A 22,636-nucleotide genomic window follows, 5' to 3' on the forward strand; every position below is an offset into this window, starting at 1 on the left:
TGAACTTTAAGGTTTATCATTCATGCAAAAATTTAAATGACGATTTTTAGGTTATGCAACCAACATAATACGTCGCTACGTCGGCTTATTTTTATCCGCCAAATAATTCAATAAATACTAGTATTTCATTCAACAATTATTTCCTTTTTGATTTTTTTTCACCTTAAAACAACCAACATTATGTTTGTGGCAAAATTATTGTTAAATACTTTATTTAAAATATTATATATTTATCTGAGATATATAATATTTTCATACGGTGAAATATTTTGACTTTTCAAATATTATTAATATTTATCAAAGGCAAGCGTATGTTGACAAGACAAGGTTTTACGAAAAGCACAAAGGATAATAAATTATTTTAAGCAATTATGATTTTTTTATTTTATATTTGTGTTTCAGGCGAATAATTTTTTATCTCTTGTGCTTTGCGTAAAAACTTGTCTTGTATGTTTACCTTTAATAAATATTAATAATAATGTTTGTTACATTAAGGGCAAAGAATGCGTCGTAGAAAAACAATGAATAATAAACACCCGTGCTTTTCAGTTATGCAAAATACGAATGAATTCACTCATATTTAAATGTTCGCAGTAGATAAGTACCAAATTTTCACATAAAATTTGAACACTTATAATTCATATAAGATGTACTCATAATTCGTATGAGATTGAGGCAGTTTGCAAACGTAAGAAGGAAAAAAAACGCAATACAAATTTCCCTGAAAGATGAATATTATTTCACTAGTATTACATAATTTCCATATTTGACAGATCTGTATAATAACAGTTATATTGCGTAGGTACAGTACCAGGCAGATGTTTATTTAAAACGAATTTAACTATAAATGAATTCGTTAATATTCTGAGTCGTGTAATAATTCTGAGACGGATGACTCCACGTCAGAGTAATCGACGTAAATATTTATCATCCCAAATCGTTTACTTTCTGAAAAGCTCACTGTACAAATTCACAATAATGCTTTCTGAGAATTGCGTGTTTTCGTTGATTTCTTCAGCAAATCCGAGAATAATAATTATTAGCATGTTCGGCAGGCGAGGCGCACTTTAATTTTAAACACTGTCGATTTAAGAACAACACGAAGCCCACAGTAATGGAAAGGTTAATGGCCACTTTGATAGAATTGGTAGATTTTGAACAAATAGGTCAAGGATTTAAAGTGAAACAGAAAATTTAAGATCAAAACAATTTGTCTTTGTACGAAAAATTTAAATCTGAAATATCGGTAATAGGTTATTTTGATTAATTTAATAGGTTATTTTTTTATGATAAACTAAAGTTTATTAGACAAGGTTTTTATGGAACGTACAAAGGATAACAAATTATTATAAGAAATAATTATTTGCCTGAAATATCCGTACAAATTGAAAATTCCTCCCGAGTAAAAATAAATGCCGCCGACGGGAATTGAACCCGTACTTTCTGATTGCTGGTCAGGTGCTCTGAACCACTATTTGACTGATTGGACTACTGGTATTTGCGGGTTGAGAATAAGCTGACGTAGCTTAGTGGTTCAGAGCACCTGATCAGAAGGTGCGGGTTCAATTTCCGTAGGCGGCATTTATTTTTACTCGTTAGATATTTTCAATTTGTATGGATATTTCAGACGAGTAAATTATTGCCTTTAATCATTAGTTTTAATAGGCTTGATACTTTACTTCTGGGGTTATAGAAATACTTATTTGGCCTTAAAGTTTTCAGAAAATTTTACATATTTTGTTCCGATTAAAAGATAACATTCCACCCACATAGCACTGAATAACTTAATACAAACTAATAAATTATTATAATATTATGACTAGTTCAACGAATTCTGAACCAACACAAAATAAATATTCCGCCTCCAGCAAGTGCCTTATCTTAAACAATTCATTTCCTGCGTATATATGCCAATTTTTTTTTTAAATGACGTTTTATATTATTCTTTAATTTTTTTTTTAATTATTGAGTTAATGTTAAAAACACGTTCAAATTTACCCTAAAAGCAACAACTTTCGATAATATCGTAAATAAATATTATAATACCCTTCGTTTAGGAACCTGCTCACATTCTCTAGTGTTAGTTGTGAGGAGGCACAATGTGCATGATTTAGCTTTACATCCTAGTTTCTTGCTCTTTTCATAATTCCAAAGACCACGAAATCACCTCAATTTATGGACTTTTGCAAGTAATTAAAAAGGTGTTTGTTCCCCTTGTTTCGAAATTATTTTGATGTTTTTAAATCTTGCTCTATGTGCAATCAAGAAATCGACATCGATTTTATTGTCCTGATCATCAAATGAAAATTAAACCTTATTCTTTTTCGTATAAAGAAGACTCAACGTAAAATATACGAGCAAGTGTTAACTTTAAGGGTAAGTGCGACGTAATATTATAATGAGTTCTAAATTTACGCCAAAATGGCGCAAATACATCTTGAAACAACCTTCTTGCATATTTTAGTTTTAATGAGTTGTGACCTTTTTAGTCAGTTTAATATTGCAAAAAAGTTTGACAGTAGCGGCTGTTTTGTAAGAAATAAAGAAACATTATACTAGCTTATTTTTCAAATATGTGGAGCAAAATACGTCTAATAAGTACTAAGTTAGGCTTAAGGCTTTTCAGGATTGCGCATAGTGCGTGAATAGTTAACATATTTATTAAAAAAAGTTAAAATCGGAACAATGGAAAAAAACCCTGCTTTAATAACTTACAAAAATCCATAAGTTGAGTTAATTTTGCGGTCTACAGAATGATGCACGGGGCAAGAAACTAGGATGTAAGGCTAAATCAAGCACCATGAAATGTTACTTAGTAAAATTATGTATATTACTTTGAAAGTAAATTAGTGATGCCAATAAAACGACGTAGAAATTTTACATAAGCGTGTACAATCATTTTCAAATTAAAATGTGTTAAAAAGTTGGAACTGTTAAAATGATTTGCATTTATGATACCAATTCAGATTCCATCTTTCTGAAGTCTAAACCTACTTTATAAGTAAACAATATTTATATTAATTAATTCGGTAATAAGACAATTTTACGCTAAATCCACAACCTTTCATCTCTTCAAATCCAATCCCCATATTCCCTTACAATCTCAACCAATAATAATAACAAGATCTTGAACAAACTACTCCCAATATCTCATTAGAATATAAAACGCATTGACAAAGACATTGTAAGTGGTTACTACGCAATTAAACTTTATAATCAGATGCCTTTAACATTGAAATGACCCACAAAGAGTTGAGGTACGAACACTATAATGTTTATACGAGTATAAATAATGTTTCAATAATTCTATAAAAACAAAAGGTAGATATAAAACGGGAGACAAACCTTGATATTAAATAACAATCTTTAATTATAACAAAGTTAAATCGATAATTTAAAAAAAAGATTACTTATATACCTTGAAAAACATAGTCTGCTATCAACCCACCAATTTGGATTTCGACCGAAAATGGGTGTGGAAAAAGCTTCATCTGAATTACCCAAATACACAGTGAAAAACTTGGATGGCGGATCAAAAGTGATAGGATGTACTTAAATCTAGCGAAAGTATTCGATCCCATTTCATATAACTTACTACACCAAAAACTCTAAAATCGCCGTCCGGATCTCCGCTAAAATGGTTTGACATCGAAAATTGAAAAATTTTTTAAAAAATAAATAAATACAGCAGTAACAAAGTTGATATTAGGTATGGAATACCGCAAAGCAGCGTTGTGGGTACCATACTCTTTACCATCTAGATAATTATTGCAAAATAATCAGTTAAGCAAACGACATGTTATTCACAATTATGGGAAAAGGTCTACAAAAATACATAAAGAGAGATGAGTGAAGCATACAAATGGCTAGAAAATAATCTACCAATGTTCAGCATTTCTAAAACAAATTGCATAACTTTCAGCAAAACCAAAACTGGTCAACCACATAACCCTTCAAAACTACATCTTCACCCCTATACCAATACATCCTCAAATAACACACGCTGTGCTTGAGAGAAAATTGAAATTGCAAATATAATTGAATATCTTGGCTTAACGTTTGAGCATAAACTCAAATGTGATCTCCACATTAATTTATTTACAAAAAATTCGGGAACTATCATACATCTTGAAAACAATACTAAAAATGACGTCATTAAGTATTCTAACGATTGGTATATCATTATGGGAGGAGCAGCAGATGCTCACCTCAAACCTCTTAAAATAAATCACAAACCAATAATTAGAATTATGATAAAATAGCATTACCAATATCCGACATAATAGTAAATGATTATAAAAAAAATTGCTATACGTTTAAACCATTTACTAATAAAAACCGTCTAAAAAATCACCTCACCACATTACTCGTAAAACATAAGAGCAGAATTAAACAAACACTTTCAAATACCCTATATTGAATCGAATTTCGCAAAAGAACATCCATCTTACCTAGTTCCGTACATATTCAATAACTTCCTAAATTACACTACCCCAAGTAATCAGAATTGGCTGTTTAAAAGATTTGTAACGTGGTAGACCAAAAAAAAACTAACGGACATTAGAAATACTAAATAACTAACACTTCATTCAATTCCTAACAAAATTACATAATATTACTATGTAATAAAATATACAGTGTACTGCTTGTTTGCAACGTTCCATATCACGTGCTGTATTTATAACTTATATATTTCTATGTGTATTTTTGTTTTTGTATATCAAAGATATAGTATGTAAACCTTTTATGGGATTGAATGAAATAATAAAGCAAAATATGTGTACATAAATATAATTTTAAAAACTTTATATTAAAATTTAAAAAAAACCTTACCTGTGTAATCTTAATACTTACATGATTACACATTATGTACGATTAGCTGAATTTGTGTTAAATATATTAATAGCCAAACTAAAGAAAATGTGTTAATAGAACCTTTTCATTCACATAACTAATAAATGATTTAAAGTTCACGACAAAAAGTAAAACGTTCTTTCGCGAAAGTGTTTTTTTACTACTTATTCATAGACACAGTTTCAGAATGCTTCCTCCTTAAAGTTTGTTTAAAATGTTAAAAATTACAAAAGTTTAAAAAAAGCTTAATTGAAAAGCAACTCGTCACTCCTACGGGGAACTCATTAAGTAGATTTATAAATCAAAATGGTGGCATATTTTTCCAGCTGTTGGGAACTGAAATTAAATCTCTCGTTGAGGTTAGCACTCGCCGCTCCTTCGCTTAGAGTCTGCGCTTTAATCAGAATAAACTCGAAACACGCTTTTGATTAAGTTATCACATAAATGTTGTACTCGGTCCACTTGCAAAATATAAAATTATTATAATTTTTCCAAATGAAAACGCGAATAATTATGAGTGGAAAATTTTCCGCTGTGGAAAGAGTTCGAAGTGCCGGTATTAATTATTCAAACAGAAAGAAAAAAAAGTTCTACTCAATAGTGCACACAATACAGACTTCGAAACAAAAAGTTTTTTTTTTAAATTTAATAGCACGAAAATGGTTGTTTTTATTGATCCTGCCTATTATGCGACAGTAACTAACTCCGAAAAGTATTATCGAAATTATACGTTACCAGGGGTTTTGAATATTGGCCAAATTTTCAGGACTTTACTTAACCAGACTTACATCTAGTGCTACGTTTACATATGCGAGCCAAGTATCCAATTATGGGAAAGGAACAAAGTAACCATAAACGGCGGTTCCTCCATTTAATGTTACTTTTCTCCTTTTCCGAAATTCGAGACTCGGCTCGCGTTTTGCGAGCGAAAAATGCGTTGATTTTTGAGGCCTTAACAATTTAGATCTTGATGTTAGGTGTTCTAAACAGTCATTTTAATCTATTCAATAGTAGGAATTGATGAAACCAACACTTTATAATATGTCAGATTATTGTAGAAACTGCTTATAAGTACTCCTCAATTCTTCTGCCACGGAAAACTATTTGGTAAAATTAGAAATCAAACGATTACCCATTAGGAGCAATCATTCTTAAAGATAAATAGACATTTTTTTCGTTATATTTTTTACCGATTTTCTTGTTAATTTTGTCTTTATTTAACCATTGATTATTGTCTTTCATTTCCACCGGAAATGGTTAGGTACTATACATTTCCTGAGAAATTCTTCTTCCTGAGAAATTATTTCTTCTTTGAACAGGTCATTAATTCTTCATCGCTCTAAGTTTTCCTGTACAAGGAAGGAATAGGCTAGGGTTTTTAATACAAACAATACAATAAGCCTTACTTTTGTATCAGAAAAACAAGAAAGTGTGTTGGAAATAAAACGCTGATCATAGTTTTTGGAGGAAAAAACGATTTTATAAATATCGCAGTCAGTACAAACATCAAATTCGCGGTTTGAGAAATCTATTTGTCATGAACCCATGGAGTGTACCACTTCTTTGAAAGTGGAAGATAATATCAGTATCGCCCTTGTGTAAGTCCACCATTCCTTTCCTCCCCCATCTCCTTCCCCTCCCCACTATTTTCCACCGTCACAACATACCCCAATTGGAGATGCCTTCAATTGGGGTATGCAGCTTCACTGGCTCTAGACGGTTGATAGCAGTTGGGACCCTTCTCTAAACTATTTTAGGAAATATTGTCCAAAGTAAAAATTAGAGAAAATTTACAATAATCATGTATTTAAAACATCGGCGCCAGTTCATTACTTATGTGCTGATGGTAAAAATTGGAACTGTCTCAAAAAATCCACATAAAATGGTGTTTCAAAAACGTGAACAGATTTTTTTTAAATATAATTAAGCACACATCGGAATAAAAAAAAGTGTTTCGGATGTAATGGTTTTAGTAGAAATTAATAATTCATTTAGTAGAAACATTTAATGTAAAACTCATACATACCTAATATAAGTTGAGATTTCCACAGCCAAAGGTATTATAGTAATTTATTATATATATATATATATATTTATATCGGACAACACTTATTGGAACATCTTTGAGTAAACCACCTTTCTTGATCATCCTTTCACATGTGATATATAACGCTGTAAATTACGTGGCAACATGTTTTTTTGTGAAATAAATTTAAAATGTGGTCAGCTATTATATATACAGCTATTTTATGCATATGCTCACAAAATTTTCATCATTAAATCATGAACGCATGTTGATCTTTTTTATGAAAGCACTTACTTGATATGCAATGTTGCCAAATCTTTTGTCCTTCTGTCGAGCTTCTGTTTGGACGGACTTGAACAGATTTATTTGTTGGTTGAATATTCGAAAATACGTAATGCATTGGAACGTTTGGCGCGAATATTTAAAATTGCGGGTTTATTTAAAAGTAAAGTTATACAATCAAAACTTATTTATATTACGTTTACAGTTGAATTAATTATTTTAAAATTAGTTTTGTAGAACAGGCTTTTATAAGATATTCTATCTTTTTAATAGCATTAATTTATTATTTGAAAATGTAGATTGATTTACAATTAAAATACCAAAGTTCAATAATATTAGTATTGTGTTTACAGTATTATTGGAAGTATATTTTATAAAATCTGATTTATTTGAGTTGTTTTCTTTCCTTTTATTATAAAATACCTATTATATGATTTTCAGAAAACGATTTTTGTACACAATATTTGTGCTGGTGTATAATAATAACTATTAATACATATTTTGTATTAATAGTTCTTCATTTTTGTTAATTTTATAACCTTAAATATAAAAGTTACAAATCAATGTACACCATAATATGTATGTATAGTTGTAATGTGTAAACTTTCCTAAATAAAGATATTATTATTATTTTTTAGTGGAATAAATCTTTAATTTTTTTTTTACATTTACTCCACACAAGAGGCCCTGAGGATAATAATTTCCCTCAGGGCCTATGTCATCTTTGAAGATGCTGTGTGGAGGGTCTTTTTGAGGAGAGGAAGGAGTGAACATGTGTCTTGAAGAGACCCATGTCATATGAGGGAGGAAACACAGAGGCCGGAAATTTGATCCAGAGCCGAGCCGTTGAACACCGAAACGAGTCGTAGAAACGACCCGTTCTCATGCGACTAATGTTAACCGTGTACATATGTTGGGCATGCATTTGGCGTGTTTCCCGACTATGCTCCGGTGCTGAAGGGATTAATGATGCTAGTTCCTCGGAGCATCTTCCATAGAAATACCGGTAGAACAAGCATATGCTCTAAAAATTGCAATCCGTTTGTTAAGATGGGAGAATCTATCAAACAGACCGCCCGTTTCTGCACAGAGTCGAGGGTTTTTTCAGGTATTTTCGGGCTTCACACCAGAGGTGGCTGCCAAATCCAACCGTGGGGCGCCCTTGTGATTTGTACAGGGTTAGCAGTTGTGTACTATTCAAGTATTTGCGGGCCCTGTACAGTACGCCCTCATTAACCTCAATTAATTGAAATATTCAGAACTGTTTTATAGTGAATTGTTTTATAGTGAATACCTCACAAGAGTCCCAACTGCTCCCGTCTAGAGCCAGTGAGAATATGGCATCCCCAATTGGGGGATGTTGTGTGGCTGAGGGTAAGTGGGGAAGGGAAAGAGGAAGGTGGGGAAGTACCTGGCTATTCAGATCTAGTCACTAAACACGGCTAAACCCATTTGGAGCAACGTTTCAATTCTGAATGGTGGTCTTACACCAGGGCGATACTGGTAGTATCTTCCACTCTGGAACGTGCCGCAAATATACTATATATTATTTTAATTAATTAATTGTGAAATAACACAAATTAATCAAATAAAATTTATTTGCGCACGCCGGGTTCGAACCCGCGACCTTCGAACTAGTTATGTTACTGAGCCATTTTTTTGTTTGTTTAACAATAGCTCCACACAGGAAGCCCTGAGGAAAATATTTTCCCTCAGGCCTATGTCATCTTTGAAGATGCTGTGTGGAGGGTATTTTAAAGGAAGGGAAGGAGAGGAAGGATAAGGGGTGGGTGGGTGGGGTCTGTGGGTCCAGGAGTGACGGACGTATGAATCCATCCCTCCCACTGCGGTGCAAGACGATGTTCCCAAAGAGTTCTGCCTGAAAGGTTTCCCTCAACCTGTCTCTCCGGCCTTCCACGTAGCTGGAGGACACATCCACCGCCAAGACCCGAGCAAACCTCACCCCATGAACCCGGGCACAGTCACCAAACCACTTGGGGTGACCTATGGCAGAGGTGTAGTTATCCAATAAATGGTTCCCGGGGTGGCAGTACCAAATTGTAAATAGATTAGAAGATACTTTCCTGAATGGTCGCCATTCCCCATGGGGTTACCAGTCACGTCTTCCACTCTGGAATGTACCCGGCAGTAGCTGTAGTATAATCTACCATAGCCACATATTGCACAAGTCTTGTGTTTTAATAAAATTTTGCACAAATTCATTGTTTGGTAAAATAAAAACAAATTTGAAAAAATTCACATTTTAGTTTATTTATTTTCAGACATTTTTAAAAACTTTCATTAGGAAATTCAACAGAACTAAAACAAACTTTAAAACTAATTAAGTAATGATTTTTACATAATTGCAGTTTAAAAAATATACAATACGTTATACAAAACTGCCATTATCAGAGTTTAACAAAATATATAATAGCAAAATCGAGAGAAACAAAACATACTTAAAAAATAATGAAGTAATGATTTTTACATAATTTCAGTTTAAAATAATATGGAAAACGTCATACCAAACTGACATTATCAGATATTAACAAAATATATAATAGCAAAATCGATTGAAATAAAACATACTTAAAAAATAATTAATTAATGATTTTTACATAATTTCAGTTTAAAATAATATGGAAAACGTCATACCAAACTGACATTATCAGAGTTTAACAAAATAGAGAAATAAATCACACTTAAAAAAAAAATTGCATTCATTTTCAACTAATTAATTTTCCTTATTTAGTAAAATCCTTATTTAACAACATCCCCATTAAAGAATGCCTTAAAATAATTGAAAATATCCTAGAACAATCTAATGTCAACCCAATAATAAGAAAAGAGTTATTCCAGCTCATAAAATTTGCATACAAACAAATTATTTTCTTTTTAATGATACATATTTTGAGCAATTGGACGGACTTCCCATGGGATCCCCTTTAAGCCCACTTCTAGCGGAGATATTTATGGATCATATTGAAAATATTATTCTAAAGTCTCCCTTAGCTAAATATATAATATACTATGTCAGATATGTAGACGATATCTTAATATGTTGGAAAGGCACCAACCGTCAATTAGATATCTTTATTAATTGGGCCAACACTGTTAATAATAAAATCTGCTTCACAGTCGAACATGAGATCAAAGGTAAAATATTTTTTTTAGATCTAACAATTGGAAAGAATAATAATAAACATACTTTTGAAATATTTAGAAAACCAACTTTTACAGACACTACAATAAATGCAAATTCAACTCATCCTTCAGAACAGCCAGAAAATGCAAATTCAACTCATCCTTTAGAAACAGAGGTAATTATCTTTAAAATGTACAAAAAGTACGTTACCTGAGAAAAATCCACATGATCGTGTTAGAGTACTAAAATCATCTTCTATATTATTATGCCCAGACAATTCTGAAATTTCAGAATCTCTAAGAAACTCAAATATTTCATGTATTTAAAAATGAAAATATTGCAAAAATAGCAATGTCTGACCCATTAATATGTTCATATGGGTCTTTATTATTAAGTAATCACACGGAACACCATTTGAATACACATATAACATCGAAGATGAGGGATTTAGCCAAGGTGTATATAGTTATTAAAGAACAGAAACCTTCAATTTCAACCTTTGATTTAGCGTTTGACCCTGTGCATTTTGATGTTTTTATTAAAGCCGTACAAATAAATAGTGGTTACGATGAAATTACAGGTTCTGTAAAAATTCCTAGCATGTCTCAACGACTTTGTACGGCTATAAAAGATTGTACAAAGTCGTTGAGACATGCTAGGATTTTTTACAGAACCTGTAATTTCATCGTAACCACTATTTATTTGTACGGCTTTAATAAAAACATCAAAATGCACAGGGTCAAACGCTAAATCAAAGGTTGAAATTGAAGGTATGTTCGTTACCAGTTTAGTACAATATGGACATGAGTTTTTACGGTCATGCACTCGTGCTCATTTACTAGTAGAAATAGTGCTTCGAGTTGTAGTCGATGACACTTCGATTGCCTCCTGCTTCTCTAAATGATGTTGCTCATCATCGGCGTTGGAAATTTTCATATCTAAAAAGTAACAATACATTATTTAGCTTTCTTTAAACTTAATTAGTAAAACCTCAAATTATAAGAAAGCAGTCATTGTTGAATGAAACACTAGTATATATTGAATTATTTCGCGGATAAGCGATAAGCCGCCATAGCTCAGTGGTCAGAGCTGTCGACCGGAAATCGAGGGGACACGGGTTCGAGTCCCGTTGGCGTTATGTAAATCTCAATTATTTGTACCTATATTTTGTTAACTCGGATATTTTCTTATATTATTTTGTATAACATATATTTATCATATAAGATATAAGATCTGTATAATTAAAAAAATATATAAATAAATAAAGATGTACATTATTATCTGTAAAAGCCCTATGGGCGTTTAAATAAATAAATAAAATATCTTTTATCAGGAGATTTTTCAATGTGGATGAGTGTTTCAGGCGAATAATTATTGCTTTCAAAATAATTATAATTAAATTAAATTATTTAATTAAATGAAGACAATATTAGCATCACTCAATCTAAAATCTGAAACAGAAAAGATACGGTCACATCTGGGACTCGCACCGGACCTTCGGCTTTCTGGGCCGCACCTCTGACCATATAATAATCAAATTATATGTTACGTATTGATTGTTTCAAGAGTATTAAACATGTTTTCTGTAGATACCTGATTCTATCGAAGAAGTAACGTTGTTCGGTTTGTATAGTGAATCATCATCTTCGGACGTCGGCGGACTCCTTTCTAACATTACTTCAGTTTTGGTTTCTAAAATAAAGCATAATATATTATATATTTATCCAATAATAATATCTCAATGTAGTAAGTAAGTCATGTGCACAAATATGAAACCTAACCTAATATAATGACAAAACAACAGACTAATTAAGCATTTGCAACGGAATATTTAATTAGCAGCATTTCTGATATTACCTATAACAATTTACTATAAGCTAAGGTAGCTCTGTAATATTTCAGATTATTATCAGTGAATATTACCTGAATCTGAGGAAGTTTCATGGTTAATTTCTTCGCCCAGTATGCTCTGCATATTGCTGATGATTAAACTTTGTCCTTTGGAAATTAGCGAAAAGGGTGAAGACGAGATCATGTCGTCAGTACTGTTTATTGATGTACGTAAATCACTGGTTCTTGGAACATCTATAAAATATCAAGAACAAACACATTGAAACATACATATATGTACCTGCAGTTTTCTGTTTTTGCAAATTTTATTTCCACAAAGGAATTTGTTTAATTTGAATATGAACAAATTAATGGGTGATTATCCGACGTGTAAAACTTCGTTTTAACTTAATTATTTTAAGAAACAACTGTTTGAAAACAAAACATGCTTTTAAATGCATATTTTAGTATAGGAATATGGCTTTAGTTTGATTTGACATTTTTACCACAAGTTGTTAGGTTAGCTTTTTTGAATTTTGTTAATACATAATATATATCTATTATTCAAAATAATTTTACTGCTTGGGTTCTCAAAAAAGAAAGAAAAAAATCATGACCTATATAATAAAATACGGTAATTATTCTGTACTCATTTGATAAGCATAGATTAAAATTGTTAATATTATATTTATTATATTAATTCTATATTTTACAATTTAGGTTATTACCTATTTAGAAATATGTAATAGCTTACCGTATTTAAAATCCATTTCGCAAAGCTGAAAGATTTTATTAAATCTCCTTCGTAATAAAGCTAATAAAACGCAAAAACAAATCAACCTGTCAACTGATTCGTGATATACGAACATTGAATAACGGTAATATTTAATATTATCTGTTAGCCAGTTACAAGTCATTAAGTGTTTCAGAAAACTAACCTGAAGCTAGCTTCAAATGGACCAATACAAACAAACCAGCCTTGTGCTAGCAAACAACATCATTCGATAATGGGCTCTAAATAATATAACTTTAGAGGTTAATTTTGCATACAATTCTTGAGCCTTATAGTTCCTTTCGAATATTGTTTAGACCAATACGCAATGTCGTACGATAATAAGCTCTAAATAATATTACTTTAGAGGCTATTTTTGCATACAATTGTTAAAACATTTAATTACTTTAGAAAATTATTTGTACACCTGCGTTTGACACAAATAACGATGGCAACGTCGCTTTTTGAGATCAATGAAGTTAGTTTAACATACGATAGAAATAATTAACAAAGTCAGGTTGAATATCTGAGATAAAATCGCATATAGGAGCATATCTAATGCTCACGAAAATCGCACTTGTCACATCAAATTGAGTTGAAAATGCCACTGATCTCGTCTCGCCGAGACGATTAAAATGGCATTTAAATCTCAATTTGTCGATGATCAAGTAAGTGCTCAATGATCAAGTAAGTCGAAATGATCCAATAGTTCCGGTTATTTGCAGACGCTAAGATGTACAAAGTGCCGTATCATAAACCTATATATATATATATATATATATATATATATTTAAAGAAAGAAAAACATTCCCGGGTTACGAATAACATGACAATATTTTAAAATCTCCTAATACTACCACAGTAAGCGGAAAATGTTGCTTGTGTTGTGATGGAGGACTTAGCCGGCCGGGGAATTGAACACACTACGCCTGGGTGAGACCCAAGCGCGATGTCAACTCGGCCACCGACCGGTCTAATATATTTAAGTGTTTTTGATTTTTGCTTTGTTTTTTGGAGAGTCATATTTTCAAACCCGTACTTAACATCACAGGTAAAATTCATATTAAAATAGTGTTGATAAAATTTATATGGACAAAACTTCTACAGACAACGGACAAAATGCTCTCAAATACCTAGTGTAATAATTAAAATCGATTGTTTCGAATATTCCTGTTATTAATTGTTAGTAAATAATGCACTTGAAAAGGATTCTTATCTATTTAAAACGTTTTATCAGGAATACTAATTAATCAAACAAACCCGACTAATTAAAAAAAAATAAAAAAATTATGATATGTAATTGAGTGTAAAAAAAGATTTATAAAATAATTTTTTCTTCCGATTGCGGTTGACCTCAACCTGAATCTTAAAATAATTACATAATAGTACCATGTAGTATTTAAGTTTTTCTCCGTTGAATCTGATTTAAATCATTCCCCTAGATCAAGGCTGCCCAACCCCAGGCCCGCGGGCCACAATGTGGCCCGCGTGAACCATTTTTAAAAAATCCGCCAATCCGCCAATTTGAAAAAGTGTCGCGGGCCCGCGGTAAAACAAACAATGCAGCTTGCGCACGGGCACCAGTGTTGCCAACGAAGGCGATTTATCGCTATTTAGGCTACTCAGAACGAGAATCAGCGACGAAAAAATCTAACCTGTTGAACTTACTTTTGAAACAAAAATACACCGGTTTTTGATATAATATTTTTTGCATCTTGTAGCCACCCCCCTCCCCCCATGGAATTCGAAAAATTGTTGTGGGGAATCACATATGATGTTTTTGGGTGTGCGGAATTTTTCCTCAGCGAAGTTCCGTTACAACCCCCCCCCCCATGGATTTCAAATATTTTGTGGGGAGCACTCATTTTGAATTTTTTTTGTGGGGAATAATGTTTTATAGAAATTCTCTAACAATCCCCCCCCCCCCCTATGAAAATAGGAACCGTCAGGTATTCAGTGGCCCGCCAGTGATTCAAAATCGTCAATTTCGCCCAACTGTTAAAAAAGTTGGGCAGCCTTGCCCTAGATGTTGGGTATCTATCTGGCGTACGTGTTCACAGAGAGACTAACTGACTGGGTTTAAGCAAAATGTATGGTTGTACTATATTTATACTGGCGTGTGTGTATCATGCATTATTATTGCCTAATATGTTAAAAAACTTTTACAATGAAAACTTGTGAAGTCATGTAGAATTTTACTTTCTTGTTTACTTCAGGAAATGCTTGGTATTTTAATATCTCCACCCAATATTTCCAACAGAAACGAGGCTGTTAAACAGTAATACTTTTTTTTAAATAACTAAGTTTTGTTAAACATTTCTCTATGAAATAAAAAAAAAGATGGTGAGACTATGAAAAAAAATTGAGTTAATTTTTTTAATACCATAAACATCCTTGTTTTCCTCAAATTCAAAACAATTCTGCATAATTCAGAAAATTTTACTCCAAACGACCATAATATGAAAAAGCTCAATTAGTCTTAACTGCGTTTTTCCATTGCTATTTACGCTGTGGTTCGAACTATTATTAATGCGCATTTGCACTACCACGCCAGAAGGGTAAGACTCGCGTAACAATTTTGCTACCTGCCTTCCCACAACATTAATTTCACAAAGTCTGACAGCATTATTGGCGTGAGCTGAGGCAAGTGCAAGCAATATGCTCGCCACACACCTTAATTACCTACTTCAAATTGGTACTAGAAATATCAGACAACATGAAATAAATGCAATAAGTAACTCCGGTGAAAAATATATTCACATAGATCAAAATACGCTAATTCTAAACATATAAGTTTAAATAAAATTAATAAAACGTGTTTTATTAGTTAAATAAAACACTATCCCATTAGAACACACCGTTTGGTTTATAGGACGAACTGCTAATTTCTCACAACCAGTCTTCGTGTGTAATATGTCTATGGTCTACAATATCCACATCAATGTTTCCAATTCGTGGAAAGTTCCCAAATTGCGGGGAATTTTTCAAGAATTGTAATTAATTTTTTTTCTGTACGCTAATTTATCCATTACGGCTTGGGATTCGTAATGTATTCGGCCTGGTTCATTAAACAGTCAGCTGAACGTTAAACTCATATGTAACACATTTGACCTCATAACTATTGCACCTTTAAAAAACTCGTTGGCGTTAAAAGATCCGTATTAAAAAAATTCCACTGTTTGCCAGTAAAAATAAGTAATTTTATTTCAGAACATAAAACAGGCATGATTCCCAAAAAATAACATACCAGGATGTTTTAATATAAAGTAATAACAAAAATTTAAATAATAACAAAAATGGTTAAAGGTAGGATACAAATATGTCCATAAACATTTTATATGATTTGGTAGGCTTAATCACAATATCAGTTTGATGTGATTAATGGTAAAATTGCCTAAAGTGATTAAATTGATCATTAAAAATGTCTATTTTATTATGAGGGCAGTGTATAGTGTTATAATTTCTTAATGTTTGCGGTACCGGCGAGAAATATTCTGTGTGTGTGTTAGACTTTAATGTTGAAAATATCTTTCTTCCTCCTTGTTGATTTTCTTGACGGTGTGTTGATGTTAATTTGTGATAACATTTTGGGTGTATCAACTTATTCGTGTATAATTTTATGCAAAAGCAATAAATAAGAAAGTTTAGGTCTGGTTTTCAGGGTGTAGTTTATAGTGCAAAGTTATATCACAATGCGTTAAAAATTGACCAGATAAACCTTCACGATAAGCCATTAAACGGGTTAATTTTGTTATTATGTATTCAAACCTATTGGTATGTATCACATAATTATAGGTTTCAATCCATACGAACAAAAAAACACATAGTGGATGTATTTTCAAAAATAATACAAATAATTGATTTTTAGAATGATAAAGTTAATTCTGCATTTTAAAAACAATTTGTGATTCTTAGCGTTAATCCTAATATTTGTGATGGACTTTTTGAAATTGTATCCTTATGTTTATTGAAGCTAAGTGACGAGTCAAGCTTCACACCCAAGTCTTTAATTGAACTTATGTTATATAAAGTGACATTGTCATTGTCAGTGTAGGAAAATGTTTAATTTTTCTTTGTGCTGTTAGCACATTTATTTTCATTTGGTTTGCACCATTCATGAAGTCATGATAAGTCTTTTTGCAAATCGGCGCCATCTTCTAATTTTGTATTTTTTAATTGTAAAACTTGGTCATCGGCAAACAGCAAATATTTTTCAGTTTTTATTCTTAATACTATGTTGTTGATAAATATTAAAAACAGCAAGCAACGTCAGGTGTTACATATATGTCTTTGTTTTATAATACGCGTTCCGATTTTTCTACTTACTAGGAAAGGGATTGTCAGACTTTCAAGTGAGAATAGCCACCTTGTTAAAGAAATGGGTAAACATCATAACAGCTAAATCTAGCTCTAAAAGAGACAATGTTGGTGTTGTTCACGTCAAAGTTCGTTCAGCGGCTCCGTCTCATGAAGCTGGTTGATTGGAGGTGAAATTGGAATTGACGCCTGAAGAGCCGCAAACGCCTTTACCGAGAGTCGCGGTCTGCCGACCCCTGTACGAGGCAATACAATGAACAGATAATTATTTATATCCATGAATTCATCCGTACCTTCAATTTTTTTGTCAAATTTCATCGCCACGTCAGATTAAAAGCCTAGAATTATCTTTGAAAGGTACTTTAATGTTGTTGTCGACGACGTTAATTAAATAAAAATAAGTGCTGCAGTATGAATAATATTTGGCAAATTTATATAAGTACATACTTTACTGTACTAAACCATTATTATTTCTACAATACAGTGTGAAAAGAAAAGGAATTATAGAAGAACCCGAAAGTAATTTTCATAAAAATATTGTGGGCCTTTTAGAAGCTTCAGATTTGTTGGATATCGGACATATACATTTTTCTCTTGGAGAAAAACGGAATAGTTTATTTATAACACTTCCATTCTGCCATTCAAACCAATTACTGCTTTTTTATGTATCTAAATAGTTTATTTTGCCACCAAAAAATCTTGAAGTTAAATAATAATATCAATCATAATAATAAAAAAATAATTTAAAAATATTTCTTATTTTTATCTACGAAGAAATATCTTTCTATATATATATATATATTTTAAATATCAAAAAAAAATATATTTCTTCGCAAATAAATTGCTTAATTGTTCCCAAGTTATAAGTGATTTCAAGATTTACAGATGATCTATTTAAAAAACTACGAATTTGTGATGACAACAACTGGCAACATGAGAATTTGTGATAACAACAACTGGCAACATGAGCCATCGAAATCATCAAAATCCCTATTGTTACCCACCTATCCATTTAACGAAGTTTCAATATGAGAACCGTAAACTACCTATATTACGTTATTTGTATAACAGAATTTGGAAAATATATCAATGCGATCAGAGCACTTACTAGCGCATACTGGTAAATTATTCAAGCATAACGTTTTCAGGTATAGTTAGTGATTATTAGTGATTGATATTTTATATATATGCATAAAATATCAATCACTAATAGAGAGTATGAATGCCAAAAACATTTTTTTAAAGGTTTACTAATATTAAAGTTTATTGTAGAATTAGTTCATTTCTTTTATAAGGGTTTTAATTTTTTTTTGTTTAGAAAAACCTAATAACATTAACAAAATATATTATAAACAATCTGAGTGTAAATACCTCAAATAAATATGCTTACAACATGTTCGCAGTAAAGCTTATTATTTAATTATTGAGCTACAACAACAAAGTATGTTTCAAGTTAAAGGTAATAGATGTTACGATAAACTTGTAGGTAGATACCTCATTACCCTATTCTATATCCCACATTTCGCTCATTATTTGAATTCTTTCTACTCCCATATTACTGCCTTCGACACAAACGTTTTTTTGTCTGCGAACGCGACACAAGTTTAAACTTAATGGAGCTGGGACTACGTCATTTCCAATTGGGGTACTTTGTGAGGTTAAAAAGAATGGTAAAGAAAAGCAAGTGGGAAGGTGGAATGTTATAAGAAGAAATAAATTTTGTTAAAATCATACTGTTTTATTGCCGAGGTTCTTGATTCGGCAGTTGAGGTAGGCCGTCTTCCCCAGCAGGGCGGTGACGTTCTTGGAGGCGTTGATGTCAAAGTAGGGGCCCGCTCTGGATCCCCCTGCCGGCGCCACCCCCGTCCCGGGGCTCCGTGACCCTTCCCCGCCCAAGGAGTTGTCCAGGGGGCCCGAGGTCTTGTCCTCACCGTGGGGCGCATCCTCGCCCACCTTGCCTTGGGTCCGCTGCGCAGAAAACACTGCAAAGAATAATGAACTTGATATAGCTACTTACATTATGATATGAAATCAGTTGACAGCACTGGAAAGGAAATTGTAGGGTAAAAAAAAACTATTTATCATTTAAATGAACCGGTTAAATGTCACCATTATATTGATAGATAGATATAGATAGAATTTCGATGGCTTAAAGCCAATATATTATAGCTGATTCTTATTTTTGTTCAACAGGTTTATACCTACAAATAATTATTGTATGTATTTACTATTTACTTGCTGTTATAATAATATGTCAAATGGGTATGGTTAAATGTATTATTACTGTTACTATTGTGAACTACCAATCTTCAGAATATTTTTTTAATGAAGTATATATGTAAAAGCCCAATGGGCGTATAAATAAATAAATAATAATAGTAAAATAAATAAAAAAATCCCCAATTTTGCGATGAAAATGAGTTATGAACTAGATTTCGAGGAAGAAGCATATTTTGAATTTGAAAAATTTCGCATGATTCAAATGATTCCATGCATTAAAATTTGGTTTGATAGGACAACTTTAAAAAAAAATAATTTTTGTTATTATTTTAGTAACTCTTAATATCGTTTATACCGATACAATGGTAATTGGAGATACAGTATTAGGTCGGAGTATTCATGCATTTCATTTAACATACATGTAATTTCACGAGGAATTAATAAAATATGATAAACAGATAGATAACACCGAATACTAGAATTTTTTTAAAGTGTTAGTTATTATGTACTCCACCCCTGTTGTGTGTTATATTACATTTTAAAGTTATTTTCCTCATTTTATTTTTCGTTCTCATTATGTTGTTTTATTAATCTTTCATCATTTCGGCATTGAAATTCCACAATTTGAAGTTTTCAAAGTTTTTATTCGTGGAAGGATTCAATCGTGTTATTATCAACAAAACATTGTTAATATTTGTATAGGTTCATGTTTAATTTAGACTGGGAGGTTTCATCCTCTAACGGACATCTTTTGATTGGGATGTTTTGGAAAAGGTTCGGGGTAGTTATTGAATTACTGGAAATTTTACGTGAACAAAGTAACTTAGACAAGTTCCCAAAGTTAATACCCGGAAACATCAAACCTTTGAATACGATAAGCGTGAATAAATTATACAGCAAGCATTAATTCACAAGTAACAAGTCTGAACACGGTTATTATGAAGATATTTTGACAGTAACATAAAATCAGTGCTTTTACACTACACTTTTTTCTCATTATTTGGTACATTTAAAAATATATATTTAACATGATATCGCAGTGCGTAATTCTGAGCATTAATATATTCTTTCAAAATGTAAGCAAGCGGTTGTGTTTTAAAGAAAAAGTGTGGTTACGGAGATAACAAAATATCAAATTTTTTTTTTTCAAATTTAAATATTCAAACAAAGGAAGGATGGTAAATATAAAAATAAAATTGAGAGTATCAATCACCTCGTCTCACTAAGTGATATTGAGGGTACTGCTATCATTGTGTATGTTTTACCACAGTTATTTGAATATATAAGTCAACAGTTATGTTTTAATTATTGAAGGCAACCTAATTAATCGATTGAAACGACCGAAATATGCGACCGAATCTTTTTCTGATTTTTCTGTTATTTGTAACATTTTTTTAATTTGTTTTTGTTTGACAGTCGCTAATATTGTCTTCAATGATAAAATAATTTTACTCTTGAATTTTCAAAAAAAATATATGTATTTATCTTAGACTTGTGGAAAAGTCAATAGATGTCGCACTTTAAAAAAATAATGTATGTATATAAGACACCATCTAGATTGCATTTAGCTCGGGAAGAATCTTGCAATCATATAAGAAGATAGCGGAAAATACAAATATGCGTGAAGAAAATGAATATAATGGTGGTAGTTCTTAATCGAAGTTTGATATGGGTAAATATGACCGAAGAGGATAAGATCAAATAATTGAGTGGTAGAGCAAAACCCAGGTAAGACTTAGGTCCTGGGTTCATTTCCTTAATGCAACTGAATCTTTTTCTGAATTTTTCAAATAAATTTTCCGCCTGAGTATGTTTGTGCACGCAAAACTCGAAAAGTAGTCGACCGATATCGCTGATAACTTTAAGGTTAGTTTTTATCAGTGCCAGGAGTGTTTAAAAATGTTTAACTGGTATAAGGGACCATCGAGGAATACTTAGCCCAATATCACTGCATCGAAATGAGTTACAGTCGAATAAAATTTTTAACACTAACACTGTGGTATATATTAGTGAATGGTGGAAAAAGTCGGAGGCGCCCAAGAATCACATTAGCAATAGTGAAATATTGCGGGGGATCCATTTATATAAATATTTTACTTCTACATGTAAAATAATTAACTATCACACTGTTTACTTCCAAATTTAACAATTGATTTTCTGGAAATGTTTTGGATCTTTCACCTGTAGGATTGTTAGTAATGCTTATAACGATTATATTTTAGTCAGATTAATCCATTACAAAGTAACATATTAAATTAATGAGCTTCGTATTCTTAAAATCACAAAAAAATTTGATTGACATTAAAGGAAGTCGTGCTTTCAATAATATACATTCCAAGCGTGATTGATTTTGTGATCTTATTGAGAAAGGTGAACAAACGTCTGGAAATGATTTTCACCTTGTATATTATTATTTTTTTTGAGATTCTGTTTGAATATTATCCCTTTTGTCCTTTATACATCGACGATTTATACAATTATTCTTTTTGTTTAGAACGCAATAAAAATTAACTCTCGAAACTCGATTTAAAATGTTTACAAGATGTCCTTGCGCCCTAAATAAGAATCAAAAAAAGCTTTTGTTTCGAGCGAAAGGGCTTTCATTATTTAAATTGCCTTTCAATAGACCCTTGTAATTACGCTGTAAGATGACAACTGAGTCAATTCTGAAAACAGAATTTCGTAGAAATTTAAAACGGTACAGGAAACTGATTTATTTTATTTAATGAATGAGAGTCCCCTTACTTTAGATTTTAATATAACAACTCTTATAGAAAATTATTTTACAGCCCAATTTCACTATATTTATGTTCGAGTTCTTTGTAAGACAAAGTTACCATTTTTTAATAGAAATTTATTTGGAAATAGTTAGGATTTCCCCACCTTCCTCCACTTTCTTTCCCTCTCATCTCCTTTCAGCCTCACGATATATCCCCTACCGGGGATGCCATATTTTCAATGGCTTCAGAAGGGTTGAGAGCAGATGGGACTACCGTGCGGTACCTACTCACCTAAAAATGAGATAAATCATTACAGGTGTGTCTTACCCGATGTAAGGCCTCCACACAGCATCCCCAAAGATGACATAGGCCCTGAGGGAAATTATTTTCTTCAGGGCCTCCTGTGTGGAGTTAATATAAAAAAAAAATAAAAAAAAGGCCGAGGATTTCTTACTTCTGGTGGAATTGAC

At 31.9% G+C, this 22,636-nt stretch overlaps 2 protein-coding genes across 2 annotated transcripts in view; both read right to left on the reverse strand.

Annotated features, from left to right (window-relative positions):
• Positions 1–22,636, reverse strand: part of LOC149423635 (neurotrimin-like) — a 233,822-nt gene that overhangs the window by 82,148 nt on the left and 129,038 nt on the right. The window contains exon 3 of the mRNA XM_089632052.1: positions 18,961–19,208. Within this exon, the coding sequence (XP_089488178.1) occupies positions 18,961–19,208 (248 nt within the window). The remainder of the gene's footprint in view (positions 1–18,960; positions 19,209–22,636) is intronic.
• On the reverse strand, positions 11,023–13,441 carry LOC149423636 (uncharacterized). Its single transcript, XM_089632051.1, has 4 exons — positions 12,892–13,441; positions 12,231–12,392; positions 11,901–11,999; positions 11,023–11,245 (listed from the first exon to the last, which is right to left on the reverse strand). The coding sequence occupies exons 1-4, from the start codon at positions 13,052–13,054 to the stop codon at positions 11,139–11,141; spliced, it is 531 nt and encodes a 176-aa protein (XP_089488177.1). The 5' UTR covers positions 13,055–13,441; the 3' UTR covers positions 11,023–11,138.

The sequence above is a fragment of the Hesperophylax consimilis genome, chromosome 5 (assembly GCF_061612785.1).
Source record: "Hesperophylax consimilis isolate HC1 chromosome 5, BYU_Hcon_1.0, whole genome shotgun sequence".
Classification (NCBI taxonomy): Eukaryota; Metazoa; Arthropoda; class Insecta; order Trichoptera; family Limnephilidae; genus Hesperophylax; species Hesperophylax consimilis.

What these genes read in the sequence shown, in the direction of transcription:
- LOC149423636 (XM_089632051.1), bottom strand. Translation starts at nt 13,054, where the DNA reads ATGACTTGTAACTGGCTAACAGATAATATTAAATATTACCGTTATTCA. An exon ending in CGAAATGGATTTTAAATACG is followed by an intron (nt 12,393 to 12,891) that starts GTAAGCTATTAC and finishes GATATTTTATAG; the next exon opens with ATGTTCCAAGAACCAGTGAT. An exon ending in TGAAACTTCCTCAGATTCAG is followed by an intron (nt 12,000 to 12,230) that starts GTAATATTCACT and finishes GCTTTATTTTAG; the next exon opens with AAACCAAAACTGAAGTAATG.